This window comes from Indicator indicator, chromosome 19 (genome assembly GCF_027791375.1).
Source record: "Indicator indicator isolate 239-I01 chromosome 19, UM_Iind_1.1, whole genome shotgun sequence".
Lineage (NCBI taxonomy): Eukaryota > Metazoa > Chordata > Aves > Piciformes > Indicatoridae > Indicator > Indicator indicator.
This window is the reverse complement of record NC_072028.1, coordinates 14,940,873-14,960,341: the sequence shown is the minus strand read 5'-3', so window position 1 is coordinate 14,960,341 and position 19,469 is coordinate 14,940,873. Positions and strand designations below refer to the sequence as shown.

At 38.4% G+C, this 19,469-nt stretch overlaps 1 protein-coding gene across 1 annotated transcript; it reads right to left on the bottom strand.

The window, feature by feature from the left end:
• Window positions 1-1,099: 1,099 nt before the first annotated feature.
• On the bottom strand, window positions 1,100-19,245 carry HEATR3 (HEAT repeat containing 3). The gene is made up of 15 exons (XM_054389727.1): window positions 19,123-19,245; window positions 17,918-18,090; window positions 17,040-17,127; window positions 15,887-15,999; window positions 13,882-13,991; window positions 12,944-13,084; window positions 11,962-12,242; window positions 11,181-11,271; window positions 7,988-8,145; window positions 6,849-6,931; window positions 6,455-6,591; window positions 3,979-4,067; window positions 3,107-3,250; window positions 2,829-3,005; window positions 1,100-1,264 (listed from the first exon to the last, which is right to left on the bottom strand). Exons 1-15 carry the CDS (start codon window positions 19,243-19,245, stop codon window positions 1,145-1,147), a joined length of 2,028 nt encoding a protein of 675 aa, XP_054245702.1. The 3' UTR covers window positions 1,100-1,144.
• Window positions 19,246-19,469: the final 224 nt, after the last annotated feature.

The window sequence follows — 19,469 nt, the reverse complement described above, 5'->3', positions numbered from 1 at the left end:
CTGAGAGACTGAAATCTAACAAACTGAGCAAATCTGGACTTTGTAGTTCCCTGCCTAACATCATTTTTTTTACCAAAAAACTAGATGCCTGTGCTAAGGCAGCATATTAAGAGAAGAGAGGGAAAGCCTCCTGTTTAAAAAAAAATCAACATAACAAAATGCTTTTGCATTTGGGTATGAGGTTTTTTCCTTTAACAAACATATACGAGAGGATCTCGTTCACAGAAACAATGCACAACTTTTGATGAACTGAAGTTCATGATCTTAATTAGTGACACTTTTAAAAGATAGTTTCTGTATTTTACAGCTTAAAAAAAATCCCTTCACATATATTTGAAAAAGGTATTTTAAGTAATTATAAAGTTACTTTAGATAATACCTCAGTATAAAAAACAGTATTTCTTAGGTTTACTACTTCCCTGAATTCAGATTCATCCTAGTGTAGAATTACAAGGAAAAAAAGTAATCAAGAAACTTGATTTTCAGAGATACCAAATCAAAATAAAATAAAACCAGACAGTTGTATATAAGCATAGGATCCTCTCACATCAATTTCTATGGCAAAAAGCTATCATACAGAATTTATCACAAATGGATCTGAAACAGTTTTCTCTTGGACAAACCTCACGCAGTAACAAATCCAAGTGCTGACAGTGATTTACACACCTGCCACACACTTCTCTTGGGACATCTGCCCTAAGTGCCTGTGCGGTTCGAGAAATAGTAAGAGCAAATAGGTAATACAAGCGTTCTGCACTGCTCACTTTCCTGAAAAAATAGCTTGAGCTCTTAAACTTTTTTTTCCCAATCTGGTACGTAATATTTTCTAAATTACTTTTTCATGTAATTATAATTTTCTGTCAGGATAAAGGCAGCTATCTAAATGACAGTGGTGCTATTTGTGGACCTTGGGACTGCAGGAGTGCATTCTTATCACTGCTAATACAATCTCTATGCTATCTTTTTTATGCCAATGTGACTTCCATATTGCATCAACCCAGAAGTATAAAAATACTGAACATAAAAAAATACAGTGTTAACATGAAAGCAAAACTGCCCTGCTCAATATATTTTAGAAACTCAAAATGGTTATATTTTTGGAAAACATTACTCGATAAGGAAAAATTTGGAGTTCCTCGATGTTTCAAGTTGGGGTTTTCCCTAGTGTCTCCTGATACGCAATGAATCTTCTTAAATTCATCTTCACATTGTCAAGAACACAAAGTTGATCTGTACTATATTGTCCTTTGCCTTCTTTTCGTATCTGTAATACAAAAAACAAACAAACAAACAAAACTTTACTAATGAAGAATTTTCTCCTATTAGATCACCTAAGGTTTACAGCAATTCAATACAGGTCTTCCATCAAGACATGCTAGCTGTGCTGTTTGAGAGCTCCAACAGGTTCACATGAGCACATGTATAGCTAGCAACTATCTTAGCAAGTCAATTTGTGCGATGGTTTTAAGACTGTGTGTTTAATTTTTCTTCACAAAGTTTGAGCAGAAAAGTGAAAGAATGTAAATAAATCACGATTGGGTGTAAGAAAGCAAATAATGATTATTCTAAACACTTCCATTGGAGATATGAAATGTTTAAGAGCCAGTACTCAAAACAAGACATGGGACAGTCAGGCAGTCCATCTTCTCTCAGTCTGTCTGCCTGCTGCTTCTCTATCCTGGCTGAAGATAACATAGACCTGCATACTGACCTTGACAAGCTAAGTCTAACAAACCTCTCTCTGCTTCTTGGCTTTCTTCCCTTTTGCCTGCTCTGGGAATGGGGAGGAAAAGAAGCACAGCCCCTCTCTTTTGGGGGGTCCCAAGGAGCTTCGTTGTATTTTTCTCTTGATTGTACATATTTGTAAATGTTGTGACTAGTGTATATTTGTACATATTCATTGCATTTCAGTATAGATTGTAGTTTTGCCTGTAAATACAGCTTCATTTGCTTCTGGACTGAGCTAGCCTCGTTATTGTCAGTGTGAGAGGGAGATTTCAGCTCTCACACTGTAACAATTTGCTGTAATACAGCTCTGCCTAAAACTCGATTACAGTTGGCATGCTATTTCACTCATAAATCTGAAACATGAACTTATCTCCTGTAGCTTTTTATGTGAAAAACCTTGCATGTATAACTAACCAAACAACTGTAGCAACTAACCAAACAACTGTAGCACTGTCAGGTATGTATTTTCTGTGTGCAGTGCTTTGTTTTAAGACTATCAAAGTCACTCCTCAGGCTTCATCTGACTAAAGGAAGAGTATAGTGAAGGTCATTATTTAAGATAAAGATGTACCCAAAATTACTGTTTAGAACTTGACCTTGTGATTCTTGAGAACACAGAATACATTATCTATTTTAATTAACCAACAACAAAAATGTCCACCTGAAACTACTGGAAGTTAGAAACTATGTCAGTGTAATTTCAGAAAGGGCTTCTCTCCCACCAATTTATCTGTTCTACTTCAGAGACATTTGCAGGTTGTTTTTTAACACAAAGGTACCAGAAGAATACAGTGATCTAGATAACAATAATGCTCACAATGTAATGCAGATGTTGCAGTGCAGATGCTGTGCTGTTACCCCTGACAGTCCATGAACTGCAGGGTAAGCTTATTGGATTTCCTCTAAAGCAGAATATCAAGAATTCAATTATCTGGGGGCTGACTGTTGTTGTTTTGGTTGATTGGTTTGTTGGGGGATATTTTTTTTTTTTTGTCATCTTATAAAATTCATGGTTAATTCTCACTTCTTGGAGTTCAAATCTGAAAGCTTTTACCCACACTGTGTGCTGAGACTGTGAGCTGGCTGCATTTGATGCCTACCCTCATTTTGAACACTGGCTGAAATTCTTTCAGTGCTGGAAGCAGCTTGATCTGTACTGCTGCCTTTTCTGCTTCTTTACCATCTGCAAATACATCAAAAAGTGCATCCAAGGCTTCCCCTGCTACCACGAGAGAAGATTCCTTCATAGCAACCTCAAGAAGAAATTTTCCAATCATCTGAAATATGAGAGAAAATTTTATTTTTCCAATGATGCTTAACAAAATTTAAAGAAGTATCAAAACTGTTTTAGGTTTGCAAAGCAAAGTTTGCCTTTCACCTTTAGTGTTTCAGCTGTGTCTTGCCCTTTCGCCAGGATGCTGCCAGAAATTCCAAGGATGCTCACTACATTCACTCTAACAGTGGTATTGCTGCTGTGAATACCAGCTTCACATAAAGCAAATAGCTGCTCAGGAGTCATACACTGCTTAGCAAGAGATTAAAAAAAGGAAAAAAGAGAACAGACATATTTTCATGGAAATTTTAAAATGTACAAGAACTCTGAAAATAAAAGTAGCAAGAAAACATTTAAACTCTCCCCTTTAAATCCTTAAGGTGTTTCTTCCAGAACATAACCAAGGCTGTCATGAAGCTGGAGGAAAAGTTCTGAAGCCAAAGGGACTTTCACAAATTTACCTAGATCAATAGCTATTTCCAACTCATTACAACTTAATAGATCATTTTCCGCTTTAAAGCCAGAAAGGACCAGCAGACCATCTAGTATTTTAAAAGTCTCATATAACAAACTATTATGCTTCATTTCCATATTTAGCTCACTAATTCATGTCTGATCAAGATTCCAGAAGGACAACCAGCTTCAACTAGATGACATCAGGTAATAAAGAATCCACATTTCCAAGTGCTAATTTACTAAATCTTTGTCAGTGTATCTATCTCCTAAAGATACAACCTGTGGCTTATTGCTATTTTGGTTTTGAAACACCTTTCATCTGTTTACCTGTTAAGAAGGAGATACATAAAAAAAGTGTTCCTGTAAGGTCCATGAAAAACACCAAGAGTGACTGCTATTCAATCTGTTCTTTCACTGTTCACAGTTGCTGAAATTTAGCACTTTATCTAAATGGTTTTGTTTCAAAAACTTTGCAACATGAATCTGAACTTACTAGAGCAGTTCAGCTTGAAAGCTTTTACCTGGGAGATGTTCTTTGATGCCATTGTTTGTAGGAGAGCCCTCAAAGCACTGGTTATAGCTTCCAGGAATTCTGTGTTTGTAGGGAGTTCTGTCAAAAATTGAACCCAGAGTCAAAAGTTAAACAGTAAGATTAACGACACAAGAGGCAAAGAAATACAAATTCCTTAATCCCTTAATTGTTCCTCCAGGTACTACCACAAACAGGAAGAGCTAGATTTTCAGAGCCTGGTCTCTGTAGGTTTATAACCATAGTGATCTATTGGAATTCAGTATTAATTGCATCTAGAGGTTAGATCACAGTTGGTCCTCACTTTCAGGCACATTCCTGGTTAAGATACTTGTGTGACAATGTACAGTACAAACAACTACCGTCAGATCAGAAACTCGAAAATTGGTATCACATGGAGGCCACAGGAACTGAGAAAACTATAGAAGCTGACTCCATATTTTAGCTCCTTTCTTCTGTCTTCTAAGAAGGCTTTTTAGGCATCTAGCACACCAGACTCTTTCCAGTTCATAAAAAGAGCATGTTTTCCAGTGGTTAAATTACCTTTCAGAAATGTATGACTCAAACACTGAATTATTCTTCAATACCAGCCATCATTTTCAATTCATGTTCTGCATTTCTTGAAGCTTTTTATTTTTCTTTAATGTGTTCTTATTTTCCGGAGTACTCCAGATGCAGAAACTCTTGATTATTTAATACTTATCTCCTCCTTTCCCAGCTAGATCTTTAAGCCCCTTCTTTACCCTGTAAACCGCAGAATTCCTACTAACCACATTTGGTATGTTATCAGCTCTACCTGTTGTTTCCATTACATGGCATTTAACTACTAAAAAAATGTACTTGGGCCATTAAACTAATTTATTACCACCCACTATCTTCAGCTAGCTACTTCTCCCATTTCATCTAAGAATTTTCTGACTATTGCAAAGCAGAACATGTATACTTCAAAGTCTTGGACGTCCTGCTCTTCAAGCATGAGACAGATATTCCATGTGAACTTCCTCGCATATGTCGTCATATTTATTTTAATTTCCTGCACTTTAGTTTTTCAAACACTACTCTCAGTAATAATGTTCCCATGGACCAATCACATATTTTAATGACACTGAGAATAATGTGTGCTTTGCAGGCAGATGCATTTTCAAGCATTAAGGCAGTGTTACCCTATACACTACAGCAAGAACTACATGCATTGCATTCATGCCTACAAATGAAGATACTTGAAAGGAAGAAAACTGTGTGAGCTTCTAAGACACAAGAAATGACAAAGCCATGCATCTGCCAGACTTCAACAGATCTGTCTTAGGAAAAACATTTTCTGACAATTTTGAAAATTGGCAGGCTTTTCCAGCCTTTAAGAGGATCTCTGTTTTTTGAAAAGCCATCATCAGTGACCTTAAACCAAAAACAGATTATCGGAATAGTCTGAATGAAAAAACCTGTCAGGGAACCAAACCATCAGCTTGCAATCAGGGATGTGGGGGCTGCCTTTTTTTTAATCTCATCTTTTTTTAGTGTCAGTAACAGAGAGACCATAGTGTAATTGGTCCAACAGTATTACTGGAATGCTAGTGATCTGATGTATAAGATTACAGGAGGTAGCTGGATCTGCTATCTACACTGGACCATGCAATAATACCAATACTGGTAGATGCATGAAGAAATCATCACAGTATCTCTAGGAAATAATGTGCCCTAGAGGAGCTACAGTAGATATACTCTAGTATTTACCAAGATATTTGGGTATTTTAAAATAGTATTTTAGAAAAATGAAATTTATTGCCTTCTCTATCAAAATCACACCAGCACCAAAACAGGAAGTTGAGCAGCTGTAATATTCAGTCATAAAAACTTTGCATGTTTTTTTATTACAAATGTATTTCAATAAAGTAATGCAGTCATATGCATAAAGCCTGTTCTGATGACAAGGTGGCTGCTCTTTTTTCTAGGTAATAAGCATGTACATTCCAGAGATTTTTGCAGCAATGACCTTTGCCATAATTACATAAGATTCGCAGAAAAAAATGAAGTGAAAGACTATGCTAGATACCCTTTTTTCACATGTCTATTTAGGCTAGTTAGCACATTTAAAAAGAGAATGTCCCATCTTGTTCATGGGTTGTCTGATTGCTCGATCATATTCGTGACAATAGCAGTTTTTCACCCAGCAGTTCTGCTACCACAGCAAGACAGGATTCATCCACAAAATCAATGACCTTCTGCCTGCAAACACACATATAAAGCATATACTTGCATCGGGATCATACTTGCTGAAAATGCAATTTGAATAAGCACCTTTTATTGGGATACACTGTTTTGTCAGCACACTTCTGTCAATTTCCTTATTTTGAAAGGCTAAAGGGATAAAGTAAGTAATAGAACTGCATAAACCAATGTACATGACTACCTTGTATCTATATATATGATCAGCAAAGGGGGGTAGCAAACCCCTTTACTAAACATCTTACCCATATTAGAAAAGACTAGCTGCGAGAGATGTTGTGCAAGAGACTGAAGTGCTGAAGCTCCTCCAAGACAATCCATATCTGACACTAACAAAATGCTATGAAGACATGTTAAAGCTCTACACTGCACTGCATTCAGTCTGAAACAAACAAACAAAAAAGAGACTTAGTAGATCTCTTTGCAAACAGACATCAATTCAAGATTCTTCTTCATGTTTTAAGTCTGTGATCTTGTGTGCAGTTTACAAAAACATTTGTATTGCTGTATTCAAAATTGTGTATCAGATCTGCCATTGTCCAGATCTTGAAAGTACCTCAAAGATGAACAATCCTTCTAAGAGTTTTAAAACAACTGAATATACATGAAAAATAGTAAGAGAGGCAATGAAATTCCTACTTTTTGATTAACGGTTTCCAAGACGCATTGTGCATACAGATGTCTAGAGCAACAGTGTTCGGAAAAGCAGTTTTTTCAAGTATCTGGGGAGGGGAAAATGAAAAGTTTAGCAATAAAGTTGCATGGTTTTTTTTTTTGGTAGTGCATTTCAAGTAAAGACTAACATTTTAGGATAATGCAAAACAGATACTTCAAACTATGCATTTCAAAGCTTTCCATGTAGCAAGTGTCTCACCTGCTAAAAATGCCAGAAAATTCTTCAGTCATTCAAATGGTGCAATTATACATTGGGTTAAACATAGCATATTTTAAGTACCCAACTGTGATGAACGAAATGTGCTTTTCTAGGTCTCTGCTATTATTTTTCATTTAGATTTTGCTTCTTAGAGGTTCCTCTACAGAATTTTCAGATAGCTGCAAGTCTACAAGACCTTGCCGTGAAACTTAAGGCTGCTTGCCTTAAGTACAAAAAGCCTTGAATGTTTTCATCTCATACCTTGATGTCTTGGGTCAGAATTCTACAGTGCTGGTGAACTAGCATAATAACCAATTTGAATGACAAACTGCATCTTTACAACTCTAAATAAGAATAAGCAAAACAACTCTGAAACAAGAACATCTGAATTCTTGTCAGTGTCAAACATTGTGTTTCAAACACAGAGTATAAAACAGGGGGGGAAGAGGAACTCGCACATTTTCAGTGCTAACTATTGCCATTCACATTACTTCCACCTCACTTAGTTAATATGGAAATCTGTCAGTCATGCTTCTACTCCAGGTTTACTTTCTTTTTGTAGGCAATCTTTTTCACTTCCAAATCAAGGAATAACCTTTGTATTTTGAAAAAGCCAAATTAATAAAGTAAAACAATTAAACAAACCAACAAAAAAAAAAAAAAGAAAAAGAAAACCAAGCAACAAAACCAACCATATTTGTGAAACACATGAACCTTCTATTGCCACTTACATGAAGAAATTATTTAGGTCTTGACCTAAATGCTCCACCTCCAGACCAAAAAAAGTGAAACTAAACTGATTTTAAAAAATTATTCCTTTTTCTCCAGATGGATTGGGATAATCTGCCTAACTGGAAGGCACAAGGGGAAGACTTTACCATGTGTTGGAAATAAAAGACAATACCTTCTTTGGAATTAGGTTGTTCAGAAATGCGGAGTTAACCTCCTCAGAGAGGCATAGGGGTGACATTACCAGCCCACCTCCCTCATTGTATGAGTTTTCCATAAACAAGTCACTTTCATCACTGCTGGAGAGTTCTTCCCATTCATCATCAGAAGGATCTGAGAACAGGAGGCAGATTTGTAAATGTAACAACACTCATGCAATAGGTACCTGACTTCTCAACCACACTTGGCTCCACCTCTTGGTTTAGGAGTCTTTAAGCTCTTGGACTCTAATGAAGTCCACATAAACTAAGTGCCATTAAGCCACAGATCTAATTACTTTTCTTTAAACTATATTTTTTTTTTAATATTTATTATATTCATTCAGGCAACAAGTATTATGAGGATGGTTCTTCATATGCGAATATTTCCCTGTGATACCAAGCATATTTCATTTAAAGATACCAAAAAAACTACAAGAGAAACATTCTCTAAAGTATTTATTAAAATTGGATTGTACCATTTTACTTTGTGAGGCAGATTCAAGCATGCATATACAGCAGTTTAAGTCCATTTGTTTACTAACTGCAGTCTGTTTAAGGCAACTGTTCTCTCTGGCAATTCTGAAGCCACAAAAAGATGTCCTCTGACTGGGCAGGATGAAGATGATATGTGTCTCCACAGCAAGGCCAGTTGAAAGGACATGATGGCAGTAAAGCAAGCCAAAGCAACCCAGATCATCTCTGTTAGCCATTTCAGGCAATATATTTTCAATAAATTAAACTAAGTTTATAGTTATAAACCTGAACTAGGTTTATACTTAAACTTCATTTGCTCTAGTAGCACATCTGTAAGGGCAGACATGGAGACAGGGGTTGGGGCTGTATGACCCAAGGGCACGGCTACTGTAAAGTGAATAATCTGTCCATGGCTAAAGGTAGACTTGGCCTGAGAAGCACAAGCTAAATCCATCATTTATATTTAAACTGATACATCTATGTCCACAGGGTTTACACTGATTTACCTAAAGCTGTTTTAAACCTGGTTATATTTTAACTGATGTGTCACTGCTGCTTACACAAGTCCTAAGTCTACAGGTTGGACTGATCTTCCTCACTGACAGGTGAAAGCTCTGCCTGAGTACATAGGTCAGGATATTTAACTACTGTGACCCCAAAAAAAAAAAAAATCATATTTACCCCCAAGTAATTTTTATCTGACAATGCAGATTCATGCAAGACCTAGGTACGGTAGTAACTATGCTAACAGCCATGTACTTTTTCTGTGGCAAAAGGTAAATCCATTCACTTAAAATACAGCGAGAAAAGTTTAAATGAATGCATTTCACCTGCCCTGTGCAGCAGCTTAAGAATTTATTTGGAGGTGATGTTTATCTGATGCAAAGTAACTCACCAGGCTCTGGTAACTTGATCACACAAGCATCATCTTTTGTTTATGGTAACATCCAATTAATTCTACAGCCACAGAATGCTGGTGCTAATAGCCTTTGCATAAGAAAATGGTTGTCTTTTATGTTTTACCAATCCACAGCAGCAACAAGCATGAAAACAAAGCAGACATTCCCCTTTCCGTCAGTCTCTTGCCTCTATTAAAAAATTCCATCTGCATCTTTACAAAGCAAACAAAAATCTCCTTTGAACTAAATTATAACCATAGGAGCTGACCATGTAATTCAGCAATAACAAAGACAGCAGTCATCATATGTTCTCAGCAAGTGGCAAGGACAGAGCAGGAACAGGGGTCTAGAACATTACTGCATAACCAAGATCAGGTTTCTTGTTACGGTCTTGGAAATACAGAAGCATTTCCATTGGTAATCCCATTTTTACCAGTTATGGTACCCTACATACTGGACAGCAATGCTGGAGTCTCCTGGCTTCATTCCCATGTCCCCATTAAGGGGAGAGCACTCTGCTTCCTACAAATGCCAGCCAGCATTCAGGAAAACATGTTTCTTGCCAGCTTCCTTTTTTCCCCTCAGTTCTGTGGCAAGCTGAGGGTTTCTATGAACTCAGCATAATGGCTAAAGCTATTTTAGTCCTCAAATAGCTTGAAAATTAAATGAACAGCTGCCTCTGGATTCCTCTTAATTTCTACAGATTATGTTTCTGTCTGCCCGTGAATGGGTAAAGTACTGTAGTGAAATAAAACACAATCAACCTTACATTACACTGAGTGAATGACAGAATATGCATTTTATCCACAAGAGATTTTCCAATTAAAGGGGAGAGCTTATGAATTAAGCTCATTAGACGAGAAATACAGTTATGAAAGGAGCTTCATATACTAGGTGCAGAATTTCACTGTAAGAGTGAAAAAAAACCACCATTGGGAATATCTGAGTATCGCTGTGGATTTTATTAGAACCTGAAAGATTTACTCAAAGTTAACTCCTGCAGAATTACTTTTGCATGAGGCTTACAAACAGTAGTAGCAATTAAAGTGTTGAGGTTTTGGAGAAGTTTTTGGGGAGTTAGTTTTGTTTGGTTGTTTTTGTTGTTGTGTTGGGTTTTTAAAACAGAATTTGCAAATTGCTTATTTGTTTTCCTGAAGATTAGGGAAAAAAAACTATCAAAACTGAGTATCAAAATTCATAGAAGGTACAGAACAGCTTTTCCCTACTCCCCCTGCAGAATAACAGCCCTTCTTTCTGCTCCAGAACTTCAAACAGCCTAAAGCTGTGTTATTGCCAGAGTTGCATGCAAAAGACATCTCTCTTCTTTTTGCAGCACTTGTAGTATCAAAATTATATCAAGGCTACAAGATTTATCTGCTTTAAAAAAATTGATGCCCTCGTCCTACAATAAGATTCACACTCACACTGTATCAGATGAAAACTCAGACTGAGTTCTAACCGAACAAAGAATTTGCTGTAATACTTTTTAGGAAACACCTCCTCAGCATGAGTTGTTTTTGTTTGCTTTTAAATGTTGGCACATGTAGTATCATAAATGAAAATAAATTTAAATAAATAAGACAAACAAGCAACAGAAATTACTTAAAGGAGAAACATGCACTTAAATTACTACTAGAAATGACAATCCAGTCTGCTCCCAAGATGAGGGTATGAGGGACAATAAGCCTATGAGCATTTGCCCTTACAAGCAAAGATCACCAAACAGCAAACTAAACACAGCCTGTCCCAGAAACAACGCACCGTGGCACTTGCAATGAGAGAGATCCCTACAAACCTTCACTGCAGCACATATTAACAATGATTTCCAGAGCAGTCTGCTGAGCTGTCAGTAATGCTGTCACTTCTTTGAGTTCCCATTTATCAAACTAAAAAAATAAAAGCATGAACCAAATTTAATTTTGTAAAATGACATTTCAGTGTGATGTAAAGCACCCAAGCTGCTAGCTAAAAATACAATCCAGACGTTTCCTGCTCTCGTCCTACACTAAAGCTTACAAAAAAAAAAAAAAAAAACACAAAAAACCACAAAACCAAGAGGCATTATTTATCATCTTTCTTTTAGATGCTTCAGAACAAATTTTACCTTCAAAAAATACCAGCTGCACTAAGGCTGTAACAGAAAAGATCACCTAATGTTAGCTAAAACTGTAACAGAAACTTGTATTGTTACTCTTCTTGTGTACACAGTAGTGAATGCATTTACTGACTTCTGAGCCATCTCCACTAAATAGTTACAACCATTAAAAAAACTCACTTGCCTTATGCAGAAATCAGAACTTCCTGCAGTAACTACAGGTAGAAGAGTCAGATAAGCCGATACCTTCCACTAGAGAATAAAAGTGGAAATGTGCTTTCCTGATGTGCTATACAACTTGACCACATTGCAACAAGCTGTGCTGAAATTCTCCATGCTCATCTTTGAGGTTTTAGTTCAAGCTATTTGGGAAGTAAGGATTAGTAACTCTCATAGGTAGTTTAGCTAATGCTGAGTCAAGACCTGTCAGATGCTCAGCAAAATGCACTAAGCTGTTGAAGAGCCAGCCAGACACACTTACAGGAAGTAGATCTGAAATGTCATTTTCTCTTCTGACTTTTTCCTTTGGTATTTCTTCCATGACATCATCTTCACTCACACAGTTGTCTATAACATCACTCATGTTTTCCTCTGTTTCTGCCTCTGCAGCAAGTTTTAACCTGTTTCTTTCAGCTTCATTCATACGAATAATCATTTCACCAGCGTCTATTGCTAATGATTCTGAAAAAATCTTCAGGATTGTATTAACCATGCTTCCCAAGCTGCCTGGTGGAATGGTATCCTTGATATTCCAGACAGTGCCTAAACATGAGATAATTGAAATGTAAAAATCATTAAAGCACTCAATTCCCAGCTCTGCAATAGCAGAGTGTATAAGCACACGGCCTCCGATATCTAAAATACTCAATATGAATGTTCAAGTCTGTTTTTTCAAACTTGTATTTTTCTGTTTAGCATTTCACATACTCATCTGCAATAACTATGTTATGCCCACTTCTTAAGCTTAAGTAAACTCAGAATATGTGGAACAACCCTGGTGACGCTTTTTACCTGCAATAACAAATCTACATGAGTTAAACCATTTTCTCAAAATTAATTACATTTCAGTATCAAAAAATCACCATAGTTGAGCAGTTGAGGTAGAAAGAAGAATGCAAGACAGAGATTCTGAGGTAAAACTCTATGTCTATTAAGATCCACAACAATTTATTATTGACCCATTTCACTGTTGAAAACCAAATGAACAGTTAAAACGGGTTATCACCTTGAGTTATCACTGAATGAAGCATATAAGACAGTGGTCTTAAAACTAGCTGCAAACATCTGGTCATTGCAAAACACAATTCCAAAAAACCAAAAATAACCTCATAAACCATCTGTACAAGCTTTGACAATCAGATGTCAAAACTACAGCAGAGAAGACTAAGCATTCTGTCCTTCCCACCCTCCTTTACCTCCCATGCCCTCCACCACACAGCAATGGGCACCCTTGAGCATCATACCTGCTATCAGTGTTCTCAGAAGGATATGTTTCATTGTGCTCTCTGGGCACAACATCATGGTTTCCAGTATTTGTTGTGCAAAAGCATTAAATGAAGGAAGAAGATCTGGATTATCTTCTGTCACAGCTTGCAAGCAGTTTGCTGCAACAAACAACGACAACAAAAATAATTAATAAACCAAACAGTAGTCTTCACTCTCCTGATGAGAAAGCATTATCTTCATGAAAGCTGCAGTAATGAAACACAGACATAGGAAAACAACATTTCATGCAGCATCATATTGTAATAGTATGACACCATCTCTCACTAACTGTGTTTTAGATTGAAAAATATTCTGTGACAAACCTGTATGTGAAACAAGCGAGGACAGTACCACACCACACATGGGACTGGCTGCATTAATTTCAGCTACTCAAAGTTCAATTCCTCCACTAAACACCAACTAGAGAGTATGCCAAAAAAACCATCGCAAGCATGTACACCTGTAAGAGCATTAAGACTACAACACCACCACCACTACTAATAAACCAACATTCAAAGTGATAACGAGCTGTTCTGTTTTTTTTTCTTTTTTTTTCCTTTTTTTTTCTTTCAGATGGACCATGTTCATTGCTCTACTGATTAAGCCCTTCATTACCAGAACCAGAAAACAAAATGAAAAATATAGCATACGTCCAGAGCTTGCTTTCCACAATATTTTTCCTCCCATGTAACCACCATTAAGTCGTTCTCCTTTGGACTGAAAACAAGCACAAGAGATGTCAACTTCTGAACGATGTGTTGTTCAGAAAGGACTTCAGTCTTACATTCAGTGTAAAACTTACATAATGTTAAGGTAGGTGCACTATACAATGGATGTGACATCAAGTGTTACATTCATATAGTAAAGAAAACAAAACAAAACCTTTAAAATCTAATCTTCTCTTTTACCCGCTTACCTACTGAGATTGCCAGATCCACATTTGTGGAAAATTTCTTCATGCAATGTAACACAGCCTCCAAACATCCTTCTTTATTGAATATGTGTACTGCAGTATTGTTGCACTCACTAATGCACAAAAAGATTAATAAAACAGTTTTCACAGGAAAAACTACTGCAACAACATTTAAAGTAACATGTACACACTGTTATATTTTGAAGACCTACCTAAGAATTACACATCAGTCAAACTGATCCTTCATTACCAAGGTTATGATCAACTCCATATAAAGTGGAGAAAGAGCAGCTGCAAGACCTTGGACACATTTGAAAGGTGGCTCCTGACAGCTGCATCCTCACACACCGTATTCAGGAGCCTAAGTACTGCCCCCTATGGACTGAGCCAGCCAGAGCTTGAAAGACAGCTTGTATCTGTGGGCTACAGGCCAGCCCAGGGCTTTCTGCAGCCATGGAAGACTCCATCCACAAACCCAGTGACAATAAGAGTAGGCTACTACCTTTCACATCAATGTTCACTTCCTCCAGAAAATGAGTGCTCTTACCAATCAGAAATGCACGCTAAATCAATGCTAAATGCATTTATTCAACCTTAGAATTTGTTTTCTTCATTTTTCACAGCTATTCCCATCTTTAAACTAATATATTGATACTAGACAAAATCAGACCATGAAAGCGTGGGACCTATCTAGTTAGAAGAGTCTTCAAAAATTTACTTTTGAAAACGTATCAGTATCAATGCTGGCACAAATTTCATCAGTACTAAACATAGCAATGAAGTCAGTAGTTCAGTCGTTGCCACAAAGTTTGAAATACAGGAGTGATTTATAGCTCACTTAATTATTACAGTTCTTGTTCTAAAGCACTTATGTCTGTGAAAGCAACGCAACACATGGCTGAGTCATTTACAAAGCACCATGCATTCTGTAAGTTGCTACACAAGCAGCTTCTGTGCTATTCTAGATTACAATCCATTAAAAATAAAACACAAAACCAATTTATAAATAAGGCCTCAAAGCCAGCAGCCACACCATACAGACAGAAGCAGTGCCAGTGATACACTGTACAAACCGTAACTGCGTATGGATCAAAGCGTCAAATCACATGGAGTTGTTACAAAATGAACGTAAACAACATAAAACTCAAGGAGATCTTTCAGAAGAGGTTTTTATCACTTCAGTGTTTATAGCCCTTTCCTGTATTAATAGTGTTGCCATTTCTCTACCTGGTGTTTCCAAGGCAAACTACTAATTACAGACTCATTAAGGTTAGGAAAGACCTCTAAGATCATCAAGTTCAACCATCAACCCAACACCACCATGCCCACTACACTATGTCTCTAAGTGTCATATCTACACCTTTTTTGAACACCTCCAGGGACTGTGACTCCACCTTCTTGGGCAGCCTATTCCAGTGCCTGACCACTCTTTCAGTAAATAATTTTTTTTCTAATATCCAATGTAAACCTCCCCTGGTGTATGGACAATTCATATTCTTTGTCACATAATTAAGTAGATTTGCATCAGTCCCTTAGGTGTAGTTTGTCCAAACATTTAATATTAACTTTTGAGATGACCTGCAGAGGGAGGAAGTAGTACAAAAGTCCTCATACTTCCAGAGCACTGGAGACCACTGTCCAGAATTTAATTTTCTTCATCTCCTGTATCACAATAAGAAAGTGCATGCAAGATTCCACAATACAAACTGTACAGGAGACTATGACAGCACACGTTTAGAAAACAGTATCAGAACATAGATTGAACAACTTTGTGCACTTTTAGAATCCTTCACTTAAAAAAGTAATTTGATGATGGAAGATAAATTGGTATTTCAGACCAGATGAGGCTTAACAACAAAGGAGCAATAAAAGTAGAAATCAGGATCAGGAACTGAATATATTGTCCCATGTAATGACAGTCATTTCTTCTCTGCCTCAATTAGATGCTCTTTTTCAGGAACAATTTAATTTAACTCTTCTAAAAGGCCACTGTTTACACAGCACTTACCATACATTCCACAGCAAATTAATAGCCTCATTGGCTATGTCTTCAATGTAACTTTTGTTCACCTCTCTGCACTTCTTTGGAGAGGCCTGGTTAGCATCTAGTCCAGTGCTACACTACAACCAGACAAGAGAACCAGGGTTGGGAAACAAACAAGTCAAGAAGAAAAGTAAAAAACTTAAAACATTAGCAGCAGAGTGAATGGAGAGATCCCTCATGAAGTGTTTATTACCAGGAAACCCGACCACTTTCCTATTCTCTATGCAAACTACGCAACAATAGATTTGAATCATTGACAGTTCTTTATTTTGAAGAAAGACTCTTGCAGCACTTGCTTTGCATTAAATAGTCTTCAGAAGCATTTTAAAATAAATAAATACTTACTAATTTTAGAACCTGAAAGGCTGTTTCTCACTAATACAGTTTGTATACAAATTTCAACAAATCTTTCTAATCACAAAGATTACTTTGGCTAATATCTTGCTGTGCTTTACAATAATGCTGTTACTGATATATGGATAATGCATGGAGGGTTGGGCTAGATAACCTCTAAAGGTTCCTTCCAACCCAGTGCATTCTATAATTCTATACTTTAAAATTGGGGGAAAAAAACATACAGAAAATGACGGTATTGCTCAAGGCTGCTCATACAAAGCTAGCAGGTGACAAAATTCAATGTAATCTCCAAACTGCACTGCAACACCTGGACCAAACAAAAACAGGTTTTCAGTACAGCGTATTCTACAATAGCAGTAACTACCCAACTGTAAATACAACCTTTCATTCAGAGAAAATTATTTACAAAAACAACTCCACTAGCATAAAGCTGCCATAAAAATGTTGGATCTGGATCCTGACTGACAGCAATAGACTTCCCTTGACTAATGTTACAGACCAAAACCTCCAGATCATTTATGTAAAAATCATCCTAGGCAGCAAAACTCACCACAAACCCAAGTTAGCAGGCCAGGGAGCAGAAGCAAGTGGTCTGAATTCTCAAGAAAAATTATTGCATTACTAAATCTACTGGAACATTCTTTCAAAAGAACTTTGGATTATCTTATCTTGGTAATAGCTACAGAAATTGAGCTGGTTTTGAAAATGGGATAATTAAATGGCTAGATCAGTTTTAAAACCAGAGTGAATAAAACCACACCTCTTTCAGAAGTGCGACAAGGGGCGTCATTATATCTTTTGTTACCATGTCATCACAGACTTCAAATCCTCCACAAGCACTCAGATTTCTGGGGGAAAAAAAATGCTTTGGATCAGATGCAATACTTTCCAGGAATGTTTCAAAAGAAAGATGCAATCACTGTTCTTCTCTAAAGGTTATGGTACTTCTTGTTTAACTTTAACCAGTAACTTCTGCCTTCTTCCACATTACCATAAAAAAATAACATAGGTGTAATGAAAAAAAATTATTTTCGCTTACTTGTCTAGAATAACTAAAAAGCTAATCTGTACTAAAAAGAAATTAATTCTGTCAGATATCACTCAGTGTAAATTACAATATGTAACGCTGATATGTGTTAATGCTCATTTTTATACAAATAAAGTAGGATATAGTTCTGACCATAGAACACCAACTCAAAATGGTGCTGCTCGGTATCTACAAGTTTCTCAAAAAGCCATCTATGTGTGTGGATTCTCTAACTAGCCCACCATATCCACTGTGCTATCAAGACATAAACTGCCATATTAATGACATTCAGGTTCTCTGTATTTCTTCATAGTACAGTTGTTGGGTTTTTTCTTAACATAAGGATGGAAAGCCCGTGCATTCCACTGGAAGCAGATAGAACAGTGGCACCTAACTTAGATCCAGATCCTGACATTAAAGTCTCATGGCTGTCTATGCAGCAAGAAAAAACCCTCTCTTAGGGACTTTGACTGACACAGGCATGATTACTCACAAGGGATGTAATACAAGCCGGCTGGCATTCAAGTTCACAGCTTTAAGAGCAAAGCCCTATTATTTTCTTTACCGTGCCAGGAGTAGATCATTCTAATAAAATATTAGCAACTACTTACCGGAGAGCACCTGCAGCTGTCTCACGAACAGCTAAACTGTGATCCATCAACAACGGTCCTAAACACCGGACAACATCTCTCTGCAGAAAGGCTGGAATTACGTGTTTCTGCTGCAAGAGCTTGGAAATGCTGGCACAGGCGTACTCCCTCAATTCAGCACTTGGATGTTGCAGCTGGGGAGACACAAACAGGGCAGATTAGAGGAGACAGAAAAGATAGATGGAAGTTACTGCGTGAGAAGACCCTGCCTTTCAATTTACAGGCCTAGCACTGTAGCTCTTGTTTTACTGTTTCTGAACAAAGTCAAGAACTTCTAACCTGCACAGAAGTTTAAATCTTTGCCTGGGTTATGTGTGTTAACTATACGACTTGATAAATACTATTCTGGGTGTTTAACAAGAAAGCCATAGTTCAGACATAGATTTGACACTAGCTGGCACTGCTGAAACCTCATATCTACTTTCAAATACTAAGTTTTTTTAAAAAAGGACAAAAGGGGAGGGGAGGGAATACTATCAAGCAAGTAAGCAAAAGAGATTTATTTAAGGAAACCAGATTTTTAGTTCCAATTCTCAAGTTGCATGCACAGGTTTAAACTACTCTTTATCTGTAATAGTAAAACCAAAACCAGGGCTGTAGCAATCAAGTGACTGAATGTAGTCTTTTTCAGCCTTTTCTAGTAGCTATTTCTTACATGTGCATCTTGGCCTAGCTAAGGCTATCTACAGGAAAACTCTCCGGTACCGTACACTGAACCCGAGCACTGCAAAAACTCCTCCAAAGCCTCTCCTCAGACGAAGGGCACAGAGCAGCCACCCGACTGGCCCCAGCCCCTCTGAACCTGTCAGGAAAGCGAGAACGAGAGCTAGAACGGGATACAGGATCCCTCGCTCCGCCGGTGCCCGGGCCGGAGTGAGCAGCAGTAGCCACATCTCCCCGTGACACTGGAGAAGCGACACGGCGGCAGCAGCGACGGACGAGCGCCACACGGCTCCTTCCCACGCCCGAGGAAGGTCCTCCGCCCGACATTGCTGGGGAGGCAGAGCCCCCCCCGGCTCGCGCCTCAGCATCTCCCCCGGGTCGATTGGGGCCGTGGCTGTCCCGCCCCCTCGATCCTCAGCGGCGGTCGCGCCGAGCACGCCCCCACCCCCACCTCCGCCCTCCTCCTTGCTCTGCCGCCAACCACCCCAGCTTCTCGCCCGCACCTTCTCCAGCAGCTCCGCGGCCGGCTCTTCCTCGGGTCCACCCTCCCACTCATCGCGGCACTGCTCGGGGCCAGCGGGGGAGAAGGGGGCCCTACGGAACCGCCGCGCCCGGCTCTTCCCCATAGCTCCGCGGCCACCGCGCCGCTCGGCGCCGGCGCACCCACGTGTGTGGCCCCACGCAGGCGCAGCCGGGCCCCGCAGGCCCGGCCGCCGCCCTCGGTCGTCCACAGACCTCCCGTCACGGGACGAGTCTTTCCATCACAGCCCGCGCAGCCGCAACGCCAGCCTCGGTGCGCACCAAGCCCGGCCCCCGGCCGAGAAAGCACAGTCGGCAAGATCTGCTAATG